The 22,608-nt window shown below is 29.1% G+C and overlaps 1 protein-coding gene and 1 long non-coding RNA gene across 7 annotated transcripts; one reads left to right on the top strand and one right to left on the bottom strand.

The window, feature by feature from the left end:
• Positions 1-8,657: 8,657 nt before the first annotated feature.
• On the bottom strand, positions 8,658-11,621 carry LOC106374665 (protein TPX2-like). Of its 3 annotated transcripts, XM_022702273.2 has the most exons (7): positions 11,419-11,620; positions 11,140-11,199; positions 10,230-10,286; positions 9,631-9,729; positions 9,493-9,552; positions 9,070-9,164; positions 8,658-8,943 (listed from the first exon to the last, which is right to left on the bottom strand). In XM_022702273.2, the coding sequence occupies exons 1-7, from the start codon at positions 11,458-11,460 to the stop codon at positions 8,823-8,825; spliced, it is 534 nt and encodes a 177-aa protein (XP_022557994.1). In that variant the 5' UTR covers positions 11,461-11,620; the 3' UTR covers positions 8,658-8,822. The 3 variants fall into 3 exon arrangements, with proteins under 3 accessions (XP_022557994.1, XP_048612187.1, XP_013670093.1); XM_048756230.1 differs by lacking the exon at positions 10,230-10,286 and having other exon boundaries at positions 11,419-11,621; XM_013814639.3 differs by lacking the exon at positions 11,140-11,199.
• A 4,269-nt stretch (positions 11,622-15,890) lies between these two features.
• LOC106376490 lies at positions 15,891-18,598 on the top strand. 4 transcript variants are annotated; one of them, XR_001275528.3, is made up of 8 exons: positions 15,891-16,328; positions 16,495-16,666; positions 16,767-16,836; positions 16,897-16,946; positions 17,024-17,248; positions 17,342-17,457; positions 17,606-17,798; positions 17,884-18,598. It is a non-coding gene; the product is annotated as an uncharacterized LOC106376490 (long non-coding RNA). The 4 variants fall into 4 exon arrangements; XR_001275529.3 differs by having other exon boundaries at positions 15,892-16,328; positions 16,495-16,591; positions 17,884-18,558; XR_001275526.3 differs by having other exon boundaries at positions 15,892-16,328; positions 16,910-16,946; positions 17,884-18,558.
• The last annotated feature ends 4,010 nt before the right edge of the window (positions 18,599-22,608 follow it).

Here is a 22,608-nt window from a genome sequence, read left to right as displayed (position 1 = left end):
TATTTGAAGTTTCAATGTGTTATTTTCCAAAAGTAAAATTTCAAACCTAACTTCAAAATTATTTATATTTTACACTATAGTCCTTATATTTGTCATAGTTAATGTAAATTCATAAAACTTCTATAAATAACTAATACACATATATATATATATATATATATATTACAGAAATATTAATTAAAAAAATCATACATTAAAATATAAAATTATAAATAAAAGTACATAATGAAATATTAAACTGCAAGCAAATATTACATTATTATAAAATTATTTCCGTAATGCTCCCATATATGATCAACTAGTACATTTCGAAGTAAGAAATGATTCTCTTTATTTTTTATTAGTAGATTACGAGCCAAAAATTGCTGAAATCGGATATCTTCATTTTCCGTCTTTTCAACTGTTGCTTCTGCCATTGATCTTCATGTGTCTTTTTAATAAGTTTTTATTATGGTTTTTTGTAATATTCTTGTTGTTTAATTTTAGTTTTAAAATATTATAAATCTTATTTTAAATTTTTTATTTAATTTCATGTGTAAAACTTAAATTTATAAAACAAATTTGAAATATTTATGAGATATAAAAGTTATAAGGATTAAAAAGTTAAACAAAACAATATTTAAGAAATATAAATATGATGTATAATTGTAAGGACTAAATTGCAAATGAAAAGATGAAACTTCAAATTTGAAGTTTTGAAAAGTGAAACTCTATATTTGGAGTTTCACTCTTCAAAAACTTCAAATGTGAAGTTTCATATTTTTATTTGCATTTTGGTCCCTACAATCACACATCACTTTTATGATTCATAAATATTTTCTCGTTTATTGTTTTAATCCTTAAAAAAATTATATCTCATAAAAATTTTAAATTTTGTTTAAAGATTTTAAATTTTACACATAAAATTAAATGAAACTTTAAATTAAGATTGAAAATATTTTAAGCTAGATTTAGACAACAATAATATACAAAACAAAACTTAAGAAAAAGATTTTAAAAAATTACATGAAGACATAAATATTACACAAATTTAAATATTACAACAACACTAATAGTCAGGTAAGTTTGATCATGAACCTTCAAAATTTTCAAATATTGTCCAAATTTTTGTGTGTAACTGAAGATGGTTGTTGTTGTTGTTTTTGATGTCTTTTTTCGTACAATTCATTCTTGTTCATATCGAATATATTCACGAGTATTAATATAATCAAAAGAAATTAGTCTTTTAGCAATATTTGATGTTTCTCTTTTACTTTCTTGTTCCGGTCTAATGTATTTACAAGTATCAATATTATCCGATTTCAAGAAATTTTAGTTCGTAATCTACAAAGTAAAAATGAGGAGAGCCATTTTTACTTCGAAACGCACTAATAGATCATATATGAATTACAGAAATCATTTTATAAAATAATATGGTATTATGTTTGAAGTTTAATATTAATTAAATTATTTTTTTTTTAATTTTTATATTTTCATAAAATATTTTATTAATTAATATTGTTGTAATATGTTTATATATGTGCTAGTTGTTTACAAAAGTTTTATGAATTCAAATTAGTTATGACAAATATAATGACCATATTATAAAATATAAATAGTTTTAAAGTTGAGTTTGAAGTTTTTATTTTGGAAAAGAACACCTTTAAACTTCAAATATAGTGTTTTGAAAACTTCAAAATAGAGTTCATTTTCGAAGATGATCTTAGAACCACTACTTTAAGAGTCTAACACATCAATCTCTGACATCCGCTTTTTGCATACTTTTAGTGTTATCGTAAGCGCCGATTTTTTTACCCAATATTTTTTCATGTAATTGTAATGTTGCATGAAGTTCCATCACAAAATGATCAAATGAGCAATGTTCATCACAATATTCAGAGTTTTTTTTTTTCATAATATGATTTTTCTTTCTTCCAGCAACGATGGATGTTCCATATTTCCATTTGTGTAGAAATTCATGAAACTAGATTTCTCCAACATTTGAAACATTTTCATTACATGTTAGAGCTGAACGATAAAGTGTGGGTGTAAAAAGTTTATTGTTTTTATTTGTTTCACTAAAATATGTTTGGATATATAAACAAGAGCTTAACAGAAAATAATGAAAATTATAGTAAAAACGTTTTCAGTGTCCAGAATAAATGAATACGTTTTTATTTATGAACCACAAAATGATAAAATTTCAGTATAAAATTTTAAAATAAATGTATTTCCTACTAAACAACTAATCTCTCCTTGAGTGTGTGATTATACTTAAATTCGTCCACGTATTATTCTATTTTCTGTGTACACGTAGAACAAATCTAAACAGGGAGAAAAACGGAGAGTACATTCCATTTTATGTTTTTAAATAGAATATAACATAATATTATTGTTTCTCTTTTGAACAGTAAAATCTAACTATACCATATGCATGTGTAAAATTATATAGATTTAAAATCAAATTTATGAAATATTGTATAAAATCTAATAAAAAGTATATGTTTGTTTTGAAAGTTTCAAATCATGTTATGTGTAGAAAAAAACTATGTTTAAATATGTAAAATACTAAGAGTGTGCGTGTGTGAGAAGCGTAATATAAAATTCATCTTTATATCATTAGAAACGCTCGAGACGAGAGAATAGAAAAAAAAAAGAGTAAGGATAAAATAAAAGAGATATAATATAGAAAGTATATCATAGCCTATAGCTTGATATAGTCATTTGGTGATTTTTTTTTGTTATAGAACCAAATGTCCCATTAATATATTTGATATTTTTTTTGTCCTAATTATTTGTGGTTGATTTTTATAAAGTCAATTCATTTATTTTTATTTATTTCTACATCAAAATTTATTATATTTTATATTATATAAAGAGAAACTTTCTTCTAATTTTATTTGGTTACAAAAAATAAAATCATTTTACTATATTTTAATAAAATTTAGTTTGATTTTTAATACATGAATAAATATTAAACAAAAACCAATTAATTATTTTTAATACACGAATAAATATTAAACAAAAACCAATTAATTGTTAAATTTTATTTAAATCTTAGTTATTTTAGTATATATTCAATTTTTATTAATATTATTAATATGTAACTATGTAAGTATATAAAAATAAAAATATGAAATTAAAATAGTGAGGTATGGTGGGATAGGGTGTTGAATTTATTATACAAAATTATTGTAAGATATAAAAGTAAATTTAGTATTGAATAATTAGGTAGAAGAAAGAAAAGATGATCCAAAGTGTTAAAATGTAAAAAAATGGATTTGAATTTGCAAACTCTTGTGCATAGTGTCTATTAACCTATCATGAGTCTCGATTCCCTGTGTTTCGTTGTGATGGGTTTTTTTAACTCTTTCTTAAACATAAATTTTAAGTTGGGCAAATCTTCAAAATAGCGTATTTCTAAGTTTATGTCACAAAAATAGTTCTTAAAAACTAAAATGACCAAAATAGATTTTTATCTTTTGAAAAATTTAATTTTTTTTATTTTTCAAAATTTGAAATCTTATCCCAAAACCCCACTTCTCAACTCTACCTAAACTCTAAACCCTAAAACCCAAACTCTAAACTCTAAACCCTAAACTCTAAACCCTAAACCCAAAATCCTAAACCCTAAACTCTAAACCCTAAACTCTAACCTCTAAAACCTAAACCCTAAACCCTAAACCCTAAATCCTAAACTCTAAACCCTAAACCCTAAATCCTAAATCCTAAACCCCACCCCTTAACTCTAAACCCTAATTTCTAAATTAATTTACCATTGGCGTATAAATGTATATTTATCTCTTTTGATAAAACATTAAGTGTTATTTTGGTCATTTTTATTCTTATAGGCTATATTTGTGACAAAAAAAATTTTAGTGCTATACTAGTCATTTTCTCTTTTAAGTTTTAATGTATATTCATCTGTTAATAGTAATAAAATGTATATATTCAATAAACAAATTTATACATTTATGAATGAACATTAATTTTTAATAAGTGTAAACATTTTTTTTTTGTCAGTAGTGTAAACAATCTTAAAACAACATTTTTGTACAAAATAGGAAGTGATTTTTTTTGGAAATTGTTTTAGGCAAACTTCAAGTTCTTGTCAGCGCGTGAGCGAGATGATTTTAGCATGATTGATTTAAATATCTAAAACATCCAATTTTTTGTATTTCAAACATTAAATCATTTCAACTAGAATTAATTACTCATACTTCTTCTGTGTACAAAACTAGGGGCGTGTCCGCGCGGAATATTGTTTTATTGTTGTTAATTATTATTTTTTGGATGATATAGTTAACTAATTATGTGATCGTCTTTATTTGCTAAGAGTATTATTTGGAATTTTTATTATGTTATGTAGTAATAAGTGATATGCTAATATATTATGTGTTTGTTTTTTTAATAGTGTGTTGTTGTGGGTATAATAATACTTATTAGTGGTGGAGTGTGTTTGTGATGTAATGCATATTGAATTTCAATAATTCTACATTTAGGCATTTGTTGATTCTAAGGCTAATAGTTTCTGGGTAAAATTAATATTTTTTCCAATTATTTGAACATTACTTTTTAAAAATGTTTTGTGCTCTCTCCCTATATTTTTACATTGAGCCGTCACCATATATGCATTTCGTTTACCTTTCCGGTGTGATGTGATTCTCACCATCTTCACCATCACCGAAAAAGACTCACATATGTGCTTTTGTTCATCCTCACTTTTTTTTCGACTTCTTTCTTAGATTTCGGCTCATGTTAGGAACTGTATCTCCTTAGGTTGGGTCAGAGTTTAGTCGTCTTTGAAGTTGTTTTCCTCGTCGTTAGCTTACCATCGATAGTCCCTTCTCGTCTAGGTTTTAAGATATGGTTTTTGGTGATATAAATTCTATAGCTCGAGTACGGCTCCACGATTTGATGAATTTCGTTTTGTCTACCCTTCCATCTATGTTCCCTCATCTCGTTGCAGCTTTCATCGCTGCTTGCATCTCTGTGACTCTCTCATTCGCCATGTTTACCACTCCAGGTTTGGATATTGTTCTCCTCCGAGTATGCTCTGTAGATTTGGAAGATTGTTTCTGGTTTCAAGTCTGGTCTCTGGTTTCTCGGGGGATGGCTTCCGTTCTCCCTCACTCAGGTTGTTCTCTTCTTCCCTTGCTTCTTTTAGTATAAGTGTGCGGTATTAGTCTCTTGGAGATTGGTCTCTTCTATCCAGAGCTTTGTGGTTCTTCACCGGCATAGGCGTCTTGTTTGTGCATGTTTAGTTTGTGAGGTGTTTTTTACCTCTTAGCTGGTGGTTGTGCTTATCGTTTGTTATGTATGTATATTCCTGCTTCGTGGTGATTTTGGCCTTCTGTTGATTATTCTTCCTCTAAGTCGCTTTCTTGGTTCTTTGCATTGGTCTTTGATCACACTCCTCTGTATTCGAGGGATTTCTTTATCTCAAGATTATCTTTCTACATTTTTCTGACTTTGATTGTTCTTGCCAAGACACTGTACGATAATGTGGGGTAAGTTAGTTTTTGTTCTTGATCGCCTTTGAGCTTTGGACCTTTATTGAGTTAGAGTTACTTTGGCATTTTTTTTTTGTGATTATGGAGGTTTTCTGTTTAGATTATGTGTTCTGCTTTAGTTTGGCTAATATTAAGATAAATATATAATTGTAAATGAAATAATAGAAAATAGTAAAAAATAATAAAATAGCTAAAGTTTATGTTATTTTTAGATGTGAATCAATTAAATATTTAAAATACATTTATACTTTTTTACTTATTTCTTTATTCGTTTTGCAATTTTTTGAACAAAAAATAGATTATCAAACTTCAAATGATGATGGTTATCGTGAGAAGGATTAGATAGTGCATAATTAGAAAATAGTGAACCAAATTCCAATAATCTAAAAGAATAAGAATCTAAAATGTAAAAAGACAAAAAAGAGGATACATGTTAACAAATCTCCCCCCCCCCCCCCTCCCTAGAGGCTATATTTGTGACAAAAACTTTTTTTGTGCTATCCTAATCATTTTCTCTTTTAAGTTTTAATGTATATTCATCTGTTAATAGTAATAAAATGTATATATTCAATAAACAAATTTATACATTTATGAATGAACATTATTTTTTAATAAGTGTAAACATTTTTTTTGTCAGTAGTGTAAACATTCATAAAACAACATTTTTGTACAAAATAGGAAGTGATTTTTTTGGAAATTGTTTTAGGCAAACTTCAAGTTCTTGTCAGCGCGTGAGCGAGATGATTTTAGCATGATTGATTTAAATATCTGAAACATCCAATTTTTTGTATTTCAAACAGTAAATCATTTCAACTATAATTAATTACTCATACTTCTTCTGTGTACAAAACTAGGGGCATATTCGCGTGGAATATTGTTTTATTGTTGTTAATTATTATTTTTTGGATGATATAGTTAACTAATTATGTGATCGTCTTTATTTGCTAAGAGTATTATTTGGTATTTTTATTATGTTATGTAGTAATAAGTGATATGCTAATATATTATGTGTTTGTTTTTTTAATTGTGTGTTGTTGTGGGTATAATAATACTTATTAGTGGTGGAGTGAGTTTGTGATGTAATGCATATTGAATTTCAATAATTCTACATTTAGGCATTTTTTGATTCTAAGGCTAATAGTTTCTGGGTAAAATTAATATTTTTTTCTAATAATTTGAACATTACTTTTTTAAGATGTTTTGTGTTCCCTCCCTATATTTTTACATTGAGCCGTCACCATCTATGCATTTAGTTTACCTTTCCGGTGTGATGTGATTCTCATCATCACCGAAAAAGACTCACATATGTGCTTTTGTTCATCCTCACTTTTTTCTCCACTTCTTTCTTAGATTTCGGCTCATGTTAGGAACTGCATCTCCTTAGGTTGGGTAAGAGTTTAGTCGTCTTTGAAGTTGTTTTCCTCGTCGTTAGCTTACCATCGATAGTTCCTTCTCGTCTTGGTTTTCAAGATATGGTTTTTGGTGATATAAATTCTATAGCTCGAGTACGGCTCCACGATTTGATGAATTTCGTTTTGTCTACCCTTCCATCTATGTTCCCTCATCTCGTTGCAGCTTTCATCGCTGCTTGCATCTCTGTGACTCTCTCATTCGCCATGTTTACCACTCCAGGTTTGGATATTGTTCTCCTCCGAGTATGCTCTGTAGATTTGGAAGATTGTTTCTGGTCTCAATTCTGGTCTCTGGTTTCTCGGGGGATGGCTTCCGTTCTCCCTCACTCAGGTTGTTCTCTTCTTCCCTTGCTTCTTTTAGTATAAGTGTGCGGTATTAGTCTCTTGGAGATTTGGTCTCTTCTATCCAGAGCTTTGTGGTTCTTCACCGGCATAGGCGTCTTGTTTGTGCATGTTTAGTTTGTGAAGTGCTTTTTACCTCTTAGCCGGTGGTTGTGCTTATCGTTAGTTATGTATGTATATTCCTGCTTCGTGGTGATTTTGGCCTTCTGTTGATTATTCTTCCTCTAAGTCGCTTTCTTGGTTCTTTGCATTGGTCTTTGATCACACTCCTCTGTATTCGAGGGATTTCTTTATCTCAAGATTATCTTTCTACATTTTTCTGACTTTGATTGTTCTTGCCAAGACACTGTACGATAATGTGGGGTAAGTTAGTTTTCGTTCTTGATCGCCTTTGAGCTCTGGACCTTTATTGAGTTAGAGTTACTTTGGTATTTTTTTTCTTTGTGATTATGGAGGTTTTCTGTTTAGATTATGTGTTCTGCTTTAGTTTGGTTAATATTAAGATAAATATATAATTGTAAATGAAATAATAGAAAATAGTAAAAAATAATAAAATAGCGAAAGTTTATGTTATTTTTAGATGTGAATCAATTAAATATTTAAAATACATTTATATTTTTTACTTATTTCTTTATTCGTTTTGCAATTTTTTGAACAAAAAATAGATTATCAAACTTCAAATGATGATGGTTATCGTGAGAATGATTAGATAGTGCATAATTAGAAAATAGTGAACCAAATTCCAATAATCTAAAAGAATAAGAATCTAAAATGTAAAAAGACAAAAAAGAGGATACATGTTAACAACCCCCCCCCTCATGTCTTATCTTTTGTTTTTGTATTTGAAAGACTAATGTTTTCGATTTTAGTTAATGCATTTTGCTAGAAACATAAATCAAAGTCTAAAAATACGAATGGTTTAACTTTATTGAGAAACAAACAAAACTTTAAAAAAAACTAAAAGTTAAAAGGTAAAAATATATATTTAACTTTTATTAGTTTGTGCAAATTCTTAAACATCAATCAAGTATCATTTCTAAGTTGTAGACTTTTAGTGATTCATGTTTTTCAACCATTGACGATACCAGACTATTACGAGGAGATATAGAAAAACAAGCAAACGTTTGTATCTCCAATGGGCATGTTGAGATAAAGTATTAATGACAAGACTGACTATCTTATACTCCCTCCGTTTGTTTCAAAATATAAGTAGTTTCTAAATATCTAAATAACTTTTACATTTATTGGATATAGTGTAACCAATCAAATAATATTAATTTTTTATAATTGGTTAAACTAATTAATTAAATATTATTTTTCTTAAAATACCAATTTTCTTAATATTAGTGTTTTTAGTCTAAACTACTTACATTTTGAAACGGAGGAAGTATATCAACGTGGAAATGAGATCAATTGAAATCAGTCATTTATTTAAATCTACGAAAAAGTGAGAAGAGGAAAGGACCAAAGAAAAGAGACATAAACTTACCAAGATTAACAAAAAGATAGTTTGGAAAAGGAAGATTTGAAATGAAAATTAGCAAAAGCCTCTAACTGAGCTAGTGGCTCTCAAGATTTAAGCATGAGCATGATGAATATGGTAGAGATAGTGTTGGTTGTTGAAGACACAAGTCCAACAAGTACTGTTTACATTTCCAAAGCTTGGTTCCTTTGGCATCGTCAATGGTCTGCTCGATCTACACCCAAAACATTGATTTGAAAAGAAAAAGAAATATTTAGATTCATAATTAATAACCATTTGAATCATTTAATACTACTCTTTTTTTTTTGCATTATTAAAGTCGCTTTAGGACCAAACTAACCTCTGTGGGAGGAACGGTCTATCGAAGAAAGGCATCAGTTGAGCTTTTGGAACCATTTCCTTCCGTAGCGTACGAATCTCTTCCTCTTCTATCATCTGTTCCACGGTTCGGTTTAATAAAAAGGTTTATTTTTGAGAATTCTTCTTAAACCGATTCCAAGTACACTACTCTTTTAGTTTAAGAAGTTCCGGTTATATATCTATGTACGGTCGAAGGTGTGTTCACAGGACTCATATCAAACCAAAATTCCGTTTTAGACCTTACACCAAGAAATTAATTAAATCTTCAGTTTCATGGTCATATAAAAGTACGGTACCGTGTTAGTAGGATACAGGTCAGAGTACTATTTTCTTTGTTTGAATTGGCTAAGGTTTTTCTCTAACAAGATGCTAAGTAAGCATTTTGTTTTGTTTTGTAGATTACCTTTTGCAACCTCTCCTCTTGTTTCTTCTGTAGTTTTGTGATATAATAATTTGTTGCAACCTGAGAATACGAGGAATGAGCTACATGGAAATTGAAAAGCAAAATTAATTAAACAATATTAAGGATGATCGTGTAAACCGTGTAGTTGAACATGGCACGTTTCACTGCTCTCTCGCCAGAGTGAAGCTTGAACTCAAGAGGCTTTTTGTTCTCTTTTGCTGGTGCCTTTGCAACATTCTGATTGATTGGAAAACATTAGTTACATGCATGTTAAGTTGTTAACTAGTCGTACAGTAAATATGTTCACGTAAAACGGTATTTTAGCCTGCGCAATATTGGATAATTTGAGGGAGTGCCGATATAGAAATAAAAAAAACATATGTTTCTATAACTAATTTCAAAATATTTAATATTGTAGGATTCTTAATTTCTTATAAGAACCTGACTAATAAAAGTGTGTCTACAAATCTCAAATCATTTGAGACCGTTGGTGTTAATGCTGCATATAAACACATAATGCATATCTATAACAGTTATAGTGACATAAACCGTAGTAAAACGAGTACGTAGATGAGAGTTGTAACTTGTATATTTTCTTGAGTAGAATATTTTTCGTGTAACATACACCTTTTCTCTTTTATGAGTTATATTGTGGAAAGTGGAAACTGGATAATAGTTACCATATTTTTTTTTTTTTTAAGAATTCATAGTTGATCATAGAATCTCTATATGGATACCTTAGCAGCGGCTGCCTTGGTTTTGCCATGCGCTCTATCTTTGAGTTCCACTTTGTTCTACAATAGAATTTTCAGTGAATAGTTGAAGAAATTGAATTGTTATATATGAGGATTCACATTGATCAATATAGTATTAAGTGCATTCAAATAAAACTATTGTTTTACAACTTTCAGTCGAGACATAATATATACCTACAGTATAACTAAACGTGTGACACACTTTTACTAGTCAGGTTCTTGTAAGAAATTAAGAATCCTAAGTCCATCAGGAAAAAAATTTATACAAGTCCATCAGGAAAAAATTTTTGATACTATTTACTCCTTTTTGCATAACCAACGTGTAATATACCTAGAGTAGAACTCAACAAGCAATACTAGTTAATCAGTTTGTTATAGAAATGGAACCTTTCCAGATTGACTACACGTCCACACCACACACACCCAAAAAACTCAACCTTGTGAAACTTTTCATGAAGTGAGATTGTGAAAGACAGATTATACGGATATTCCTAGAAAATGCCGATTTCATTAGTAATATTTCTATCAAGAACATTCAAACTGTAACTTAATTATACTGATATTGGCAGAAAAGTTATAGTTATTTCATCATTTGAATATTAATTAATTTATATTTATTTTAATAATAAAAACTATGGGTACTGGTCGATTTATTATCTTGTTGCTAAACGACCTTTGCAAAGCAGAAACTCAATGTCCATCAAGTGACCTTTTTAGTCCAAACATATACAAACAAGTTAGAGTCTTCAAGCAAGTGTTTTCCTTTACCAAAATTAGTTTTGCACCCACAAAAAGATTGAAAATTTGATTAAAAGAAGTAATGGTTAAAACTATATATACAAGAAACATTAATGCCCCACAAGAAAATAAAACGAAAGAATCTTCATCTCACCATTCCTTTACTGTCGGAACCCAGGGACAGTACAGAAGAAGCTGGACTTATTTTCCCTAACTTTTAAAAATAAGGAGAAAATTTTGTCAGTTTAAATCTCTTTGACTTAGTTAATGTACATATAAACACAGGTGCCCTGTGTTTACAAAAAAAAAAAAACACAGGTACCCTATTTTCTATATGCCTGCAAACATATTTACATGCAATGCGTATACACATACGTGCACGAAAGTAACTAGTAATTGAATTTGGTGTGAAAAGTAGCAATTATTGAATAACCTTGGGTGAGGATTTTGTGTGTGATGATTTTCCAGTACACATGTTTAGGAGAATAATTAAATAATAAGTATAATATTAGATATATAGTAGTTGTAAGAACAATGTATAAAAGGAATAACTCTTTTCTTTTTGGCACAACTTATAAATGGACTCTAAATTTTAAAGAAGTGAAATAAAAGTATTACTTGATGAGTGAAAGTGAGAAGAGACTAAGTGAATTTATAGAGAGTGAAGGACGAAGCGAACATAGATACAAGTTTGGACATTAGTAGCTTTCCTAAGTGGCGTCTGCTGCTGCATCAGCAACAAGCTTTAATTAAGGATTTCTTCATGTTTTCATTATTAATTCAATATAGTAATAAGTGCAAATGTCTCCGTAAACTTGCAAGTGTAAGTGAACTCGACATATGAAAGTATTTGTTATTTTTGTAAGTATTTGTATTTTATTTTTTTGATTGTCTGTAAAATTTCATCATAGAGAATTTAAACTTCATATACTAATCAACAACCTAAGTTTTTATTATTTTTATATATATGATACATTCCTCATACCAAGATTCTGAAAAAATACGAGGTGCAATTATTCTTTTTAAAATTACCATTTAGTTATCAACTTCTTCAATTAGATTTAAGCGGATCTAACAGTAAAAGTTTAGAATTAGTAACATATCACAGTGTTCTTATCAGTATGGGAGTGAAAACACAGAAATTAACTTTACAAAATCAGTAGATGTTTTGGTAGTAGTAAATTTATATCTACTTTCAACAACTTCATGAATCCAAAACTTGAACCGTGTATTTGTGACGCGGTTGCTCCCTAGCCACTATACACGTTTCTCAATTTCAGATTGATAAGCAATTCAAAGTGTTGCGTTGGTAATTAATGTTGCCCGACAATGAAAAAAACAGTTGGTATAGAGCTTAATTATCTCATTCACCAAACTACTTTCTGATTAAACTTCCCGCTCATGCATATTTGTAATTTTCCGGGTGTCCTTCATGTTCCCTCACACCACATTTTCACGATATATACTTACTTCCATTATATAATCATCCTTTGCTAATCATTCATTAATTTCTAAGTGTGAGAAGAAGTTTCATAGTGATTTCCTTGATTTCCCTGAATTTCTATGTGTGAGAAGAAGTTTCATATTGAGGGGATTTTCTTTGTGTAAAGAACTTAATATTTAAGAGGTATAATGTATACAGTTTTTTTTACCAAAAAAATATATACAATTTTTATTTTACAAAATAAATCACAAGTTAGAGGCAAGAACCGTTTAACTTGTCTGTGGTCATTTCTGTCTCATTTATATTGTTTTCTCTGCTTCTGTCAGGAGAGCCTCTGTTGTGCTTAATCCTTTGTTCATTTTGTTTCTGGTGCCTACTGGTACTGGCTTTTCTGCTGTTCTTGTTGGAACTATTTTTTGAACATTATGAATAATGTATTCATATGTCAAAAATAAAGTTTTATTTGAATGAGAAATGGAGATCTAATGTGTGTGATTTGAGAAAATTGTACAAAGTAGCAAATATACTCATTGGATATTTAAACTTGAATTTGAGTTTTGATTTGTTAGTTGGAATTCATGTTCATTAACTTAAATCAAATATATGTTGATCTTTTATATTGATAAAATATAAAAAAAGAAATTAATTTTAAATTATATTATTTTGTTTGAATTGGTCAAAACAATAATAATTTTATTCTTTAATTTCTTGGTCAAAATGTGGAATAAATTCACATACTAATTGACAAGAATTAAAGTCTCTATTAGTGCACCATGAAGGTTTCATTTTTGTGTTGAAGAATGAATTTGTGCTTCTCATTATTTTTCTATAAAAGGGCTTGTAAGCATTATAGAAAAAATAGAGTTTTAACAACAAATCACTTTCTCCTACTTTGAATAGTTATGTTAGTATTTTTTTTTTTTTTGAGTCTGAGAGTACATCACAAAATTAGGTTCGATAGATTCTGTTTTTCGGTGAAAGTAAACAGAAACAGTGCTGCAGTTGTATCCTGGAAATCTGAGCGCTATGAAACCGTCACACTACGGGGTGTTTAAAGATTTAAAGAAAGAGATTAATCATCTCGACTCTGCAATTCTTCTTTAGTTTTATAGTTCGGTATTGTAATTTTAATTTATGTTCTTATTATTCTTTACAAATATCAGTTGTCCTATGGTAGTAAAATAAATTTTCTACGGTTCGTTGCGGTTTTACTCCCCTAACTTTGACCTCTGGTCCCTAGATTAATTAATGAAGTATTTCAGTGTTAAAAACAAGGTAATAGTTTCGTTCAAAAAAATGAAGACTAGATATAATTTTCTAAGATCTGAAAAAGTTTCCGATTTAAGATTTATAAATAATTGTTTAAAATTTTAATGCACACGTAAATATATATTTATTTTTTTGACAAAGAACACGTAAATATTAACGTTCACATTAAAACCAATCATAGCCAATGGATCACAAAAACCAAGTTAGTGAATGATACTCGCTACATAAGAAGTTACGAACTAAGTGAATGTTTAGTTTACTACAAAGAAAAATAAAGTATTAGGAATTGATTAATAATCCTTTAGAGTATATATAGCTCTGTACACTTTGGAGTTACGTCCTCTTCAAGGGATTCGTCGCACTCTTTTTACAAAAAAAAGGTTTGAAAAACTTAACCAAGTAAAGCGGTTGTTAGCCTAACAATTCATCATCAATCTTCAATGTTTCTTGGTGAGTCATCTACTTCAGAGAAAGTGGTCGACAAACTGTTTATAATGTTGTTTTATTGTATTATATTGGTAACTTTTCATAATTAAGTGGGATAATATTAAATTTCAAAAAAAAAAAGTGGGATAATGTTATGCAAGTATACGTGATAGAACTGCAAATGAAAGGTTAAGAGGAATGTCATACTGTTAAGTTAGGTCCGTGATTGGAAAATGGAACCTAACTCATGCAATCCTTAAATCTCAAGTCTTGCACTTTTTGTCGTGGGCACCAACATGCATGATTACGGTTTAGTGACAAATTGACCACGTAACATCTATGAAAAACGAGTGTGAGATTGACTTCTGTAATATCTTTTAGCATAATCTATCTTGTATTAACGTTATTATATGATATAGTTCAAGATGATATTAACAATATATTCAAGAGAAAATGAGTAGGATAACACTAAAAAAGTTTTTGTCACAAATATAGCCCGTAAAAATAAAAATGACCAAAATAGCATTTAATGTTTTATCAAAAGAGATAAATATACACTTATACCCCAATGGTAAATTAATTTAGACATTAGGGTTTAGAGTTAAGGGGTGAGGTTTAGGATTTAGGGTTTAGGGTTTAGGGTTTAGAGTTTAGGGTTTAGAGTTTAGGGTTAAAGAGTGGGGTTTAGGATTTAGGGTTTATAGTTTAGGGTTTAGGATTTATGTTTTAGGGTTTAGAGTTGGGGAATGGGGTTTCGAGATAAGATTTCAAATTTTAAAAATAAAAAAAATTAAATTTTTCAAAAGATAAAAGGCTATTTTTGTCATTTTAGTTTTTGAGAGCTATTTTTGTGACATAAACTTAAAAAGGTGCTATTTTGGAGATTTGCCGTATATTCAAAGTAATAATTTTTATATATTAAAACAGAAGTTACGACCTTGATTCATGTGTGATTTTTTGAAAAATAGACCTAATAGACTTATTTCTAGAAAGTCATGTTACATTTAATCTATAATCTTATCATTTAAATTTTGGGTCTACCAAAAATTTCTATTGTACTATCAATAATTGGATTTAAGCAATAGATGATCCATTGGATTTATAGATAGTATAAATTAAATATATATAATTTAATGTTGTAATACTATACCTCCATATGTTAAATATTTAAATATTTATCGATGTTAACTTTTAAAATTGTAAATATTTTTTTTTAAATAACAAAAATCATATTATCTAACAATGATTAATCTTTAGTACCTTAAACCAATGAAAACAAATTTTAAACTATATAGTTTATTTAAAAAATTAAACAAAAACTAAATGTTTAATTATTTACTCGATAATATAAATCTATGAAGCGAAAAGTTTAATTTTTTAAAAACTTTCTAAATTTTTGAAATGTTACAATATCTTTGAATATGATAATAAAACAATATTTTACTAATCTTTATATATATAGTTACGATTTTAATAGTGAAATAATAATCCAAAAATATATATATAGAAGAAGATACAAATATATGTGAAAGTTTAAAACAATCTATTAAATAAAAAAATATACCGTAAACTTATTATGTTTTAAAAATTGATAGACACATATATATATTATAATATATACCAATTTAGAATTGAAAACAAAATATTTATATAAAAATAAATGTAAACAAAAATCCGCGTGGTTGTGCAGATCGAGATCTAGTGATATCTTACGATACTAGAAGTTCTAAATCCTCAACTTTTAAGCTATCCACTTAGGATGAAAAAATCAAACAATCAAGAGTTTACATTTTGCCACGTCATCCACATCAAGTCCATCTCTCAAAGCTAAGATCGCCGACGAGAATCACTCGACTCTTCGATTTCTTCGTTTCATCTATATGTAAATAGACGCTATACTACCACTCTTGATCTTGATTATTGAATGGTGTTCTTTACTCATTTCTTCATGGCTTCTACTTAACTACCTTCATCGAATCTTGATTATTCAATAGTGTTCTTTACTCATTTCTTCATGGCTTCTATTTAAATACCTTCATCGAATTTTACATTCAACCAAAATCCTTATCTATGTCTCTTCGCATCTACAAAAACAAGTTGTTCCTATTTCTAATTGTTTTGAAATCCGCGGGGCTGTTTAATCCATATTGGTGTGTTTTCTCTGATCCCGAAATCGCGTCTGACTCACTGGCGCTCGAATTATGGTATGTTTATCCATTCCGTTATTCCATCTTCTTCGTATAGCTAAATACACACTTAAAATATTTTCTTAAGATCAAAAGCCTTTGATTGGTGATAGATCCAAAATGTTTGGTTAAGCTTTGTGCTAGAAAGTGTAAAGGTGCTAATTTTTGTCACAAAATACTTTAGGTGTGATCTGCGGTAACAACTAATGGAAAGGCTGAAAAGATGGCTACATGTTTGCTTGATCCTTTTCTTGAGACATCAGAAGATCAAATTGCTAAAGGTATCTACTCGATTATATTCTCAAGCCTGAAGATAGTAACAGTGCCTCTTGGTTCACTAAAGGAACAATTCAAAGGTTTTGATACCAATCGGATTTTTTTTTTTTAAAATGGGACTTTTGGGGTTGGACACCATGATCGAAACTTATACCTTTTCTTCTTCTTTGTTATCATTAGGTTTGTTCGAATTCTGAGCAATCCGGGTGTCCTTAGAACGTGTTTACAGTTTAAAGAGGCATTAACTGTTGTAAGTTAACTTTGATTTTTATATATACTTTGTTTTGTGAACTCACCATTTTAACGTTAGGTTGTATAAGCAGGTGAAAAAACACTATCTAAGAGCAGAAAGTACGAAAGGTATGCTATAATGCTTAAATGTTTTTTAGATGCCAATATCTAAGATTTTGTTTGCCTCTTGGCCCTTGATCTTACAGTTTAGCCAATATTTGAGAATGTGAATCATGTAGAAAGGCATTGGTACAGCTCAACGGGGAGATCCTTTACGAGGTTACGTAGAAGCAAAATGGTTTCTATAATTAAAAGGATTTTCTTCTCATAATTTTCTCTCCGGAGAAAACAATTAATTCCATCTTCTTCTATTTTTGACAGCCTGATTCACACATGTAGCAAGCAAATTGTTCTACCGTATCTCATGAAAAGTATACTCGTTTGCTTGATAGATATTTCTTTTATGTTTGTTTAAGAAAGAGAGCAGTTAAGTATCTGATTGGTAATGTGGAATTGTTTATCAGGGTTCAAGTCATGATAGTTCTGAAGACAAGGAGTATGGTGTTGCAGAAAGAACAAGAACAAAGACAGATGAATCTTGATACTTTCAGAGCGAAATAGAGCGAAAAGATGCTATAAGGTAATTTCTTAACTAATCTCCACATCATATATCTATATTCAAACTTAAAGAGTGAAAACCAAATCATGAATTGGACTGGAGTTTGGTCAGTATGATAAAAACAAATGCAAGATGTACATCGGATATGAATCACTCTAGGTTCATGCAGAAATCAGGATAAGAGTTATGGAACAAGTAAGAAGATGATCAAGAGATTAGAGAAAATACAGTGTTCAAAAAAGAGAGAGAAAAAGCTAAGAAGATCAGGAACAGTCTTACCAAACATGGTCATAGTTATCACCACGATCATGATCATGAAGAAGAATATGATGAGCAAAAACCAAAATGGCACAGTGAGCCAGGTTTGCCATTTACCTTAGAAAAATACATAAGCGTTAAGTTTTTGTGACATTAACGCTTTCTTTGTTTTATATCTGAACGGCATAGTGTATACACAAGCGGTGTAGCAGGTCAACCTGAGACACCGAGCCCTCCCGAAGAAACTAATTTTTGGCAATGGACAAAAGTTTTTCAGTTTGTGTCTTCGGATTATACCAAACCCGTTGAACTGGAGCCATTACGAGATATCTTTCATGAACACAAGATGACGGATACTTCATATTTGATGATATGTTATCTTTCATTGTTCTGTAACCAGGAAGCTCGTATCCAGGTGTTCAAGTTTGAAAGAAACTTGAGTATCCCTAGCTATCATGTTCTGCTTCATCAATGTTGTAGGGATGCCTGCTTAAAATTCATGGATGTGTGGAAGAAAAGCACGAATCTGGTCAGAGAACACGAATCTGTTGTATTGTTATTTTTATAGCAAGAAGGTTAAGTTCCAACCCATATAAAGGGAAATAGCTGATGATGTTACAAAGATAGAGAATCTAAAGATTACAGAAACGATGGAGAGCTGAGAAAAACAAAACGGTGATGTCAGGTTTGAAGTACAAAATAACATAATCGTAAAATGAATTATATTTGATGGACAAATGCAAATGGTGCTTTATCCACCCAGCTACTAATATCTACATTTTTATTATTTAGTTTTCTTGGCTAAAACTTTGTATATGATCTCCCTAATTTGCTTTTATATGCTGTTCTTTGTTTGAGGGTTTCCTTCTTGATCGTGCACTCAATAAAACATATTTAAAACTTATATATTGTGTGAGAATATTTGTTTGCATTGTCTAATCATCCTAATTCATTTAGGGATTGTAACGAATAAACGGTTTTCTTTCTGCTATGAGGCTGCAAGCAACTTAGTTTTTTTGGTCTGTAATGTCTTCAGATCTATTAATCTCATTCAGCTCCAAACTGACATATTAATTTAATCATTAGATTTTACAATACAAAGAATCATTAAAAATGTAAAACAACATAAAGAAAAGAGTCATTGTTGGTTTGTATGATTTAAATAATAAGTTTTGGTGATGGTTTGCTTAAAAAGTTTGTTATTTAATTTGGTTTAGTCTGTTTTATTTATTTTTTATTTATAATATGTTTTCATGAACTGGTTTAGAGAATAATATTATTTTAAGTATGGATTGATTTCGATTCAATTTTAATTAATTAGTTTTGAAACTCAATGATTCTAAAGTCAAAACAAAGTTTAAATCCGTTTGTAAGTTTTACTATTCCTACCATAAAAATTAAATTTAATTAACTTTTAATCCATCTTACTTATCATCCTATATTTGATTTCCAAAAATAAACAAAAAACAAATTGTGAGTTCTAATTATGTTCAATTTGTTAGTCAGAAGATAATGAATAAATACAAACCATTTTTCATTTTCAACTAATTTGATAGTTTAAAATCAATTGCTATATGTATACACAGATTTATATTCATTTATAACTGCAAAAAAGTTAACTAAAATTTATAAGAAAATTCGGGCGTAGTCCGGGAAAATCCCTAGTAGTTTTAAAAGATAACCATATTGTATAATCCGTGCTTTGAAAGCGTAGAATTTTCTTTTGTTATAATCTAATACAAAATATTAATGATGATATGCATTTTTATTATAAGAACATTTCATTATTCTAATGAAATTCTGATATGGATTGTCGCTTTCAATATGAAAATGAGTTTCTCCTGCCATATATCTAAACAAAATATTTTTTGAAATGGTTTATCGTGGCGATAGGTGACCCGCGCTTTAATAGCTGTCTTATTTTGTATATAAGCTTTAGTTGAAAATATAAAGATTTTGATCCGTGCTTTCAAATTGCCGAATTAATTTATGGTTGAAAAATTGTAATAAAACTATAATTTTTATAAATTTTTCTATTTTTTTATATAATTTATGTTAACTATTATTTATAATATATTTTAATTATTTTTAGGTGAGATAAAACTTTGGATATTTAGGAAATTTAATATGTGATATATTCAATTTTTTCTTTCAATTCAAAGTTAAATGAGAAATCATTTATTGGAAATGTTATTTTATGTTTTATTAGAATTCTAAAGATATTGTTTTTCATTTTGATTTAAGAATAGAAACTGAACACTTATTTTGGAATGTGTAAAATGAAATTTAATAGCATATTCTATAGTATCATATATAATTTAAAATTTGTTTTAAAATAATAGAAACTGATATGTGTATGTATTGGTCTTTTGTTTCAATTTAATTAATTGGGTTTGCACAGAAACGTATTATAACTGTTTTGTTATAATCATATTTAAAACCCACCCATCTATGTTAACTAGGGGCATAACCCCTGCAAGCGCGGAGTTGGGTACGTTATTGATGCATTGTGCAGTCTTATGTATGAGATTTTGTTTTTTTTATAACTTTTGTTTTCCGTGTTTTATATAATCTATATTATAATAGATTGATTAAGTTGATATGAGAATAACCGGTGATTTCTTATGTGTTGATATTTTATATCTTATGTGTTGACGTCTAAAAGATTTTCCGATTTATCTTCATGAATTCGACATCTAGCAACATTTTTCCCGTGAATATGTCAGACAGAGATCGAGACCCACATATCCGCTGAGATTCAACATCTGATACGCTGACTAATTGTCATCCTCATTAGCTATCCAGTAAATCCGCAAGCTGTGCAAGTATAAGAAAATAATTATCTACCATAGTTTATAAACCCCAAACAATAGTGAAACCTTTTATTAGGCATAGAGCAAGCGAATATACATAACCCTATAAATATGGTCAAGACGAGATCTTTTAACATAAATAAAAAATAAATCTCCATGAGCTCCTCTCAGGTCTATGCAAACTCTCTTAGTCTGTCCAAGAAACTGTGTTTCTTTTTCATTGGTTGTTCCTTTAGTTGTAGGTTTTGTAAACGATTTTGTTCACATTCTCCTTGAAACTACCAATGTGTTCTAATTCAGATTTGAAGTCCCAGAAATTAGTGAGTTCCTCCATGGCATACATGTCTCTGTGAACAACTTCGGAAAGTAGAAAAAACAACAAAGAAAAATTGTATATATTAATCAAGTTTTCAGTAGGACTATGAAATTCTATCAATTTAAAGAGTTTCAATGATACGCAACACTAAATAGAGCGGTTTAGAGTGTAATGGTTTATGATCGGAGGTGAGAGTTAAGCGACGAAGTGGGAGAACCCTAGGCCTTAGCTTAGAGACGGTGAAAAATAATAGACGATTAGGAGGCTTTTTTGGGTCTGTCTAACGCAGCAGTCTTACCTTTTAAGGCTTATGTAGACCGCGAGTTAATTAAAAAGACCCAACAACCATTCATTCATTACACAGCCATATTCAAAAACTCACCGCCGAGGGCCGTAAAATCGCCGGAAAAACGTAACTCGGGTCACCGTTGGTGACGATTTAGACTGATTCGGTCTGAAAATCGGGATTCTTAAAAAAAAAAAAAATTACTCGTTTCATCCTATAATGGAGTAGTATATATAAAGATTCATGATGTTTTCATGAAAATGGCAAAAAACGAAGAAATTGATGTATAACTCGTGAAAATTATGAGCCATCGGAGTCAATATTGCAGAAAACCTAAAAGTTTAAAGAGGAAGACGACTTGTAAAAGTCATAATTGCCTTTAATTAAGCTTAATCATAAAAACATGCAAAAAAAACCCATGGTTTTCTATTCGAACTCTGGTTGTTAGCCTCATTTAAGTTGTGTAAACCACTGCACTAAGTGATATTTATTGTAACTTTTTACGAAAAATAATATATTAAAACAAAAGCATAATGATGGGTCCCACCAAAATAAATGAAATGCTGAGGTGGACACCTTAAGGAGAGAGCAAAAACTCAATCATCCTCCTATATATTAATTGAGAAGTCACTTAAGTGGATTTTGCTTACGTGTCATTCATAGGTGAAGTTTAGATTTAATTCTCTTAATTTGATTGGTTGTTGATATTTAAATTTTTATTTATTTAATTAAAATTTTAATAAGGAAACTAATTCTAGAATTACCTAATCTAATTAAACATCTTAAATATATATGAATTAACATAATTTATTTATAGAAACAATTAAATGTCATAGATTTCATTATAGAAAATTAGAATATGCATATGAATAGATAAGATATATTATAGAAATAATTATATAAACAATTTTAGAACACATTTCATTATTTTTTTGGTTAACCAATTATGAATTTTATGTAATTATGTTAAACACTAAATCAAAATGTGTGAGAAAGACTGATTTGTGATTTGCATTCAGATACAACATTTAGATGTTAATGCAATTATGTTCAAACGAACAACATCCGAATATTTGCATTTTTCCATCAAAACTATAAAAAATTTATTTCATGCAAAAAACGTAAAATTATAAATTTGTATTTTATGTCAAAATCGTAAATCACTTTTCCCGCCAATACAATAGAATCGTATTTTTCACCGAACCGGAAAATCATGTTTTCTGCTAAAATCGCAAAATCGAGTTTTTTTTTTGCCAAAATCATGTTTTTCTCACCAAAGCTGCAATTTGTGTTTTCCGCTTAAACCAGAATAGTGTGTGTTTTCGCCAAAAACACATTTTCTACCAAAACCGCAAAATCAAGTTTTCCGCGATAATCTTAAAATCGCATTTTCCGCCAAAAATGCAAAATTATTTTAGATTCATTTATATGAATATTATAATTAGTTCATTACTAAGAATTAAAATCATGTCTTTTTAGTCGTTTTAGCTATTAGTATT

Source organism: Brassica napus, chromosome C4 (assembly GCF_020379485.1).
Source record: "Brassica napus cultivar Da-Ae chromosome C4, Da-Ae, whole genome shotgun sequence".
NCBI lineage: Eukaryota > Viridiplantae > Streptophyta > Magnoliopsida > Brassicales > Brassicaceae > Brassica > Brassica napus.
Note: the sequence above shows the minus strand (reverse complement) of the source record. Positions and strands in the feature narration are given on the sequence as shown.

Bases quoted from the DNA above. Each gene is read 5' to 3' on its own strand.
- LOC106374665 (XM_022702273.2), bottom strand. From the start codon at position 11,460: ATGTGTACTGGAAAATCATCACACACAAAATCCTCACCCAAG. The intron at 11,200-11,418 runs GTTATTCAATAA...TATTTTTAAAAG, and splicing joins ACACAAAATCCTCACCCAAG to TTAGGGAAAATAAGTCCAGC. The intron at 9,165-9,492 runs GTAATCTACAAA...ACCGTGGAACAG, and splicing joins AAGAGGAGAGGTTGCAAAAG to ATGATAGAAGAGGAAGAGAT.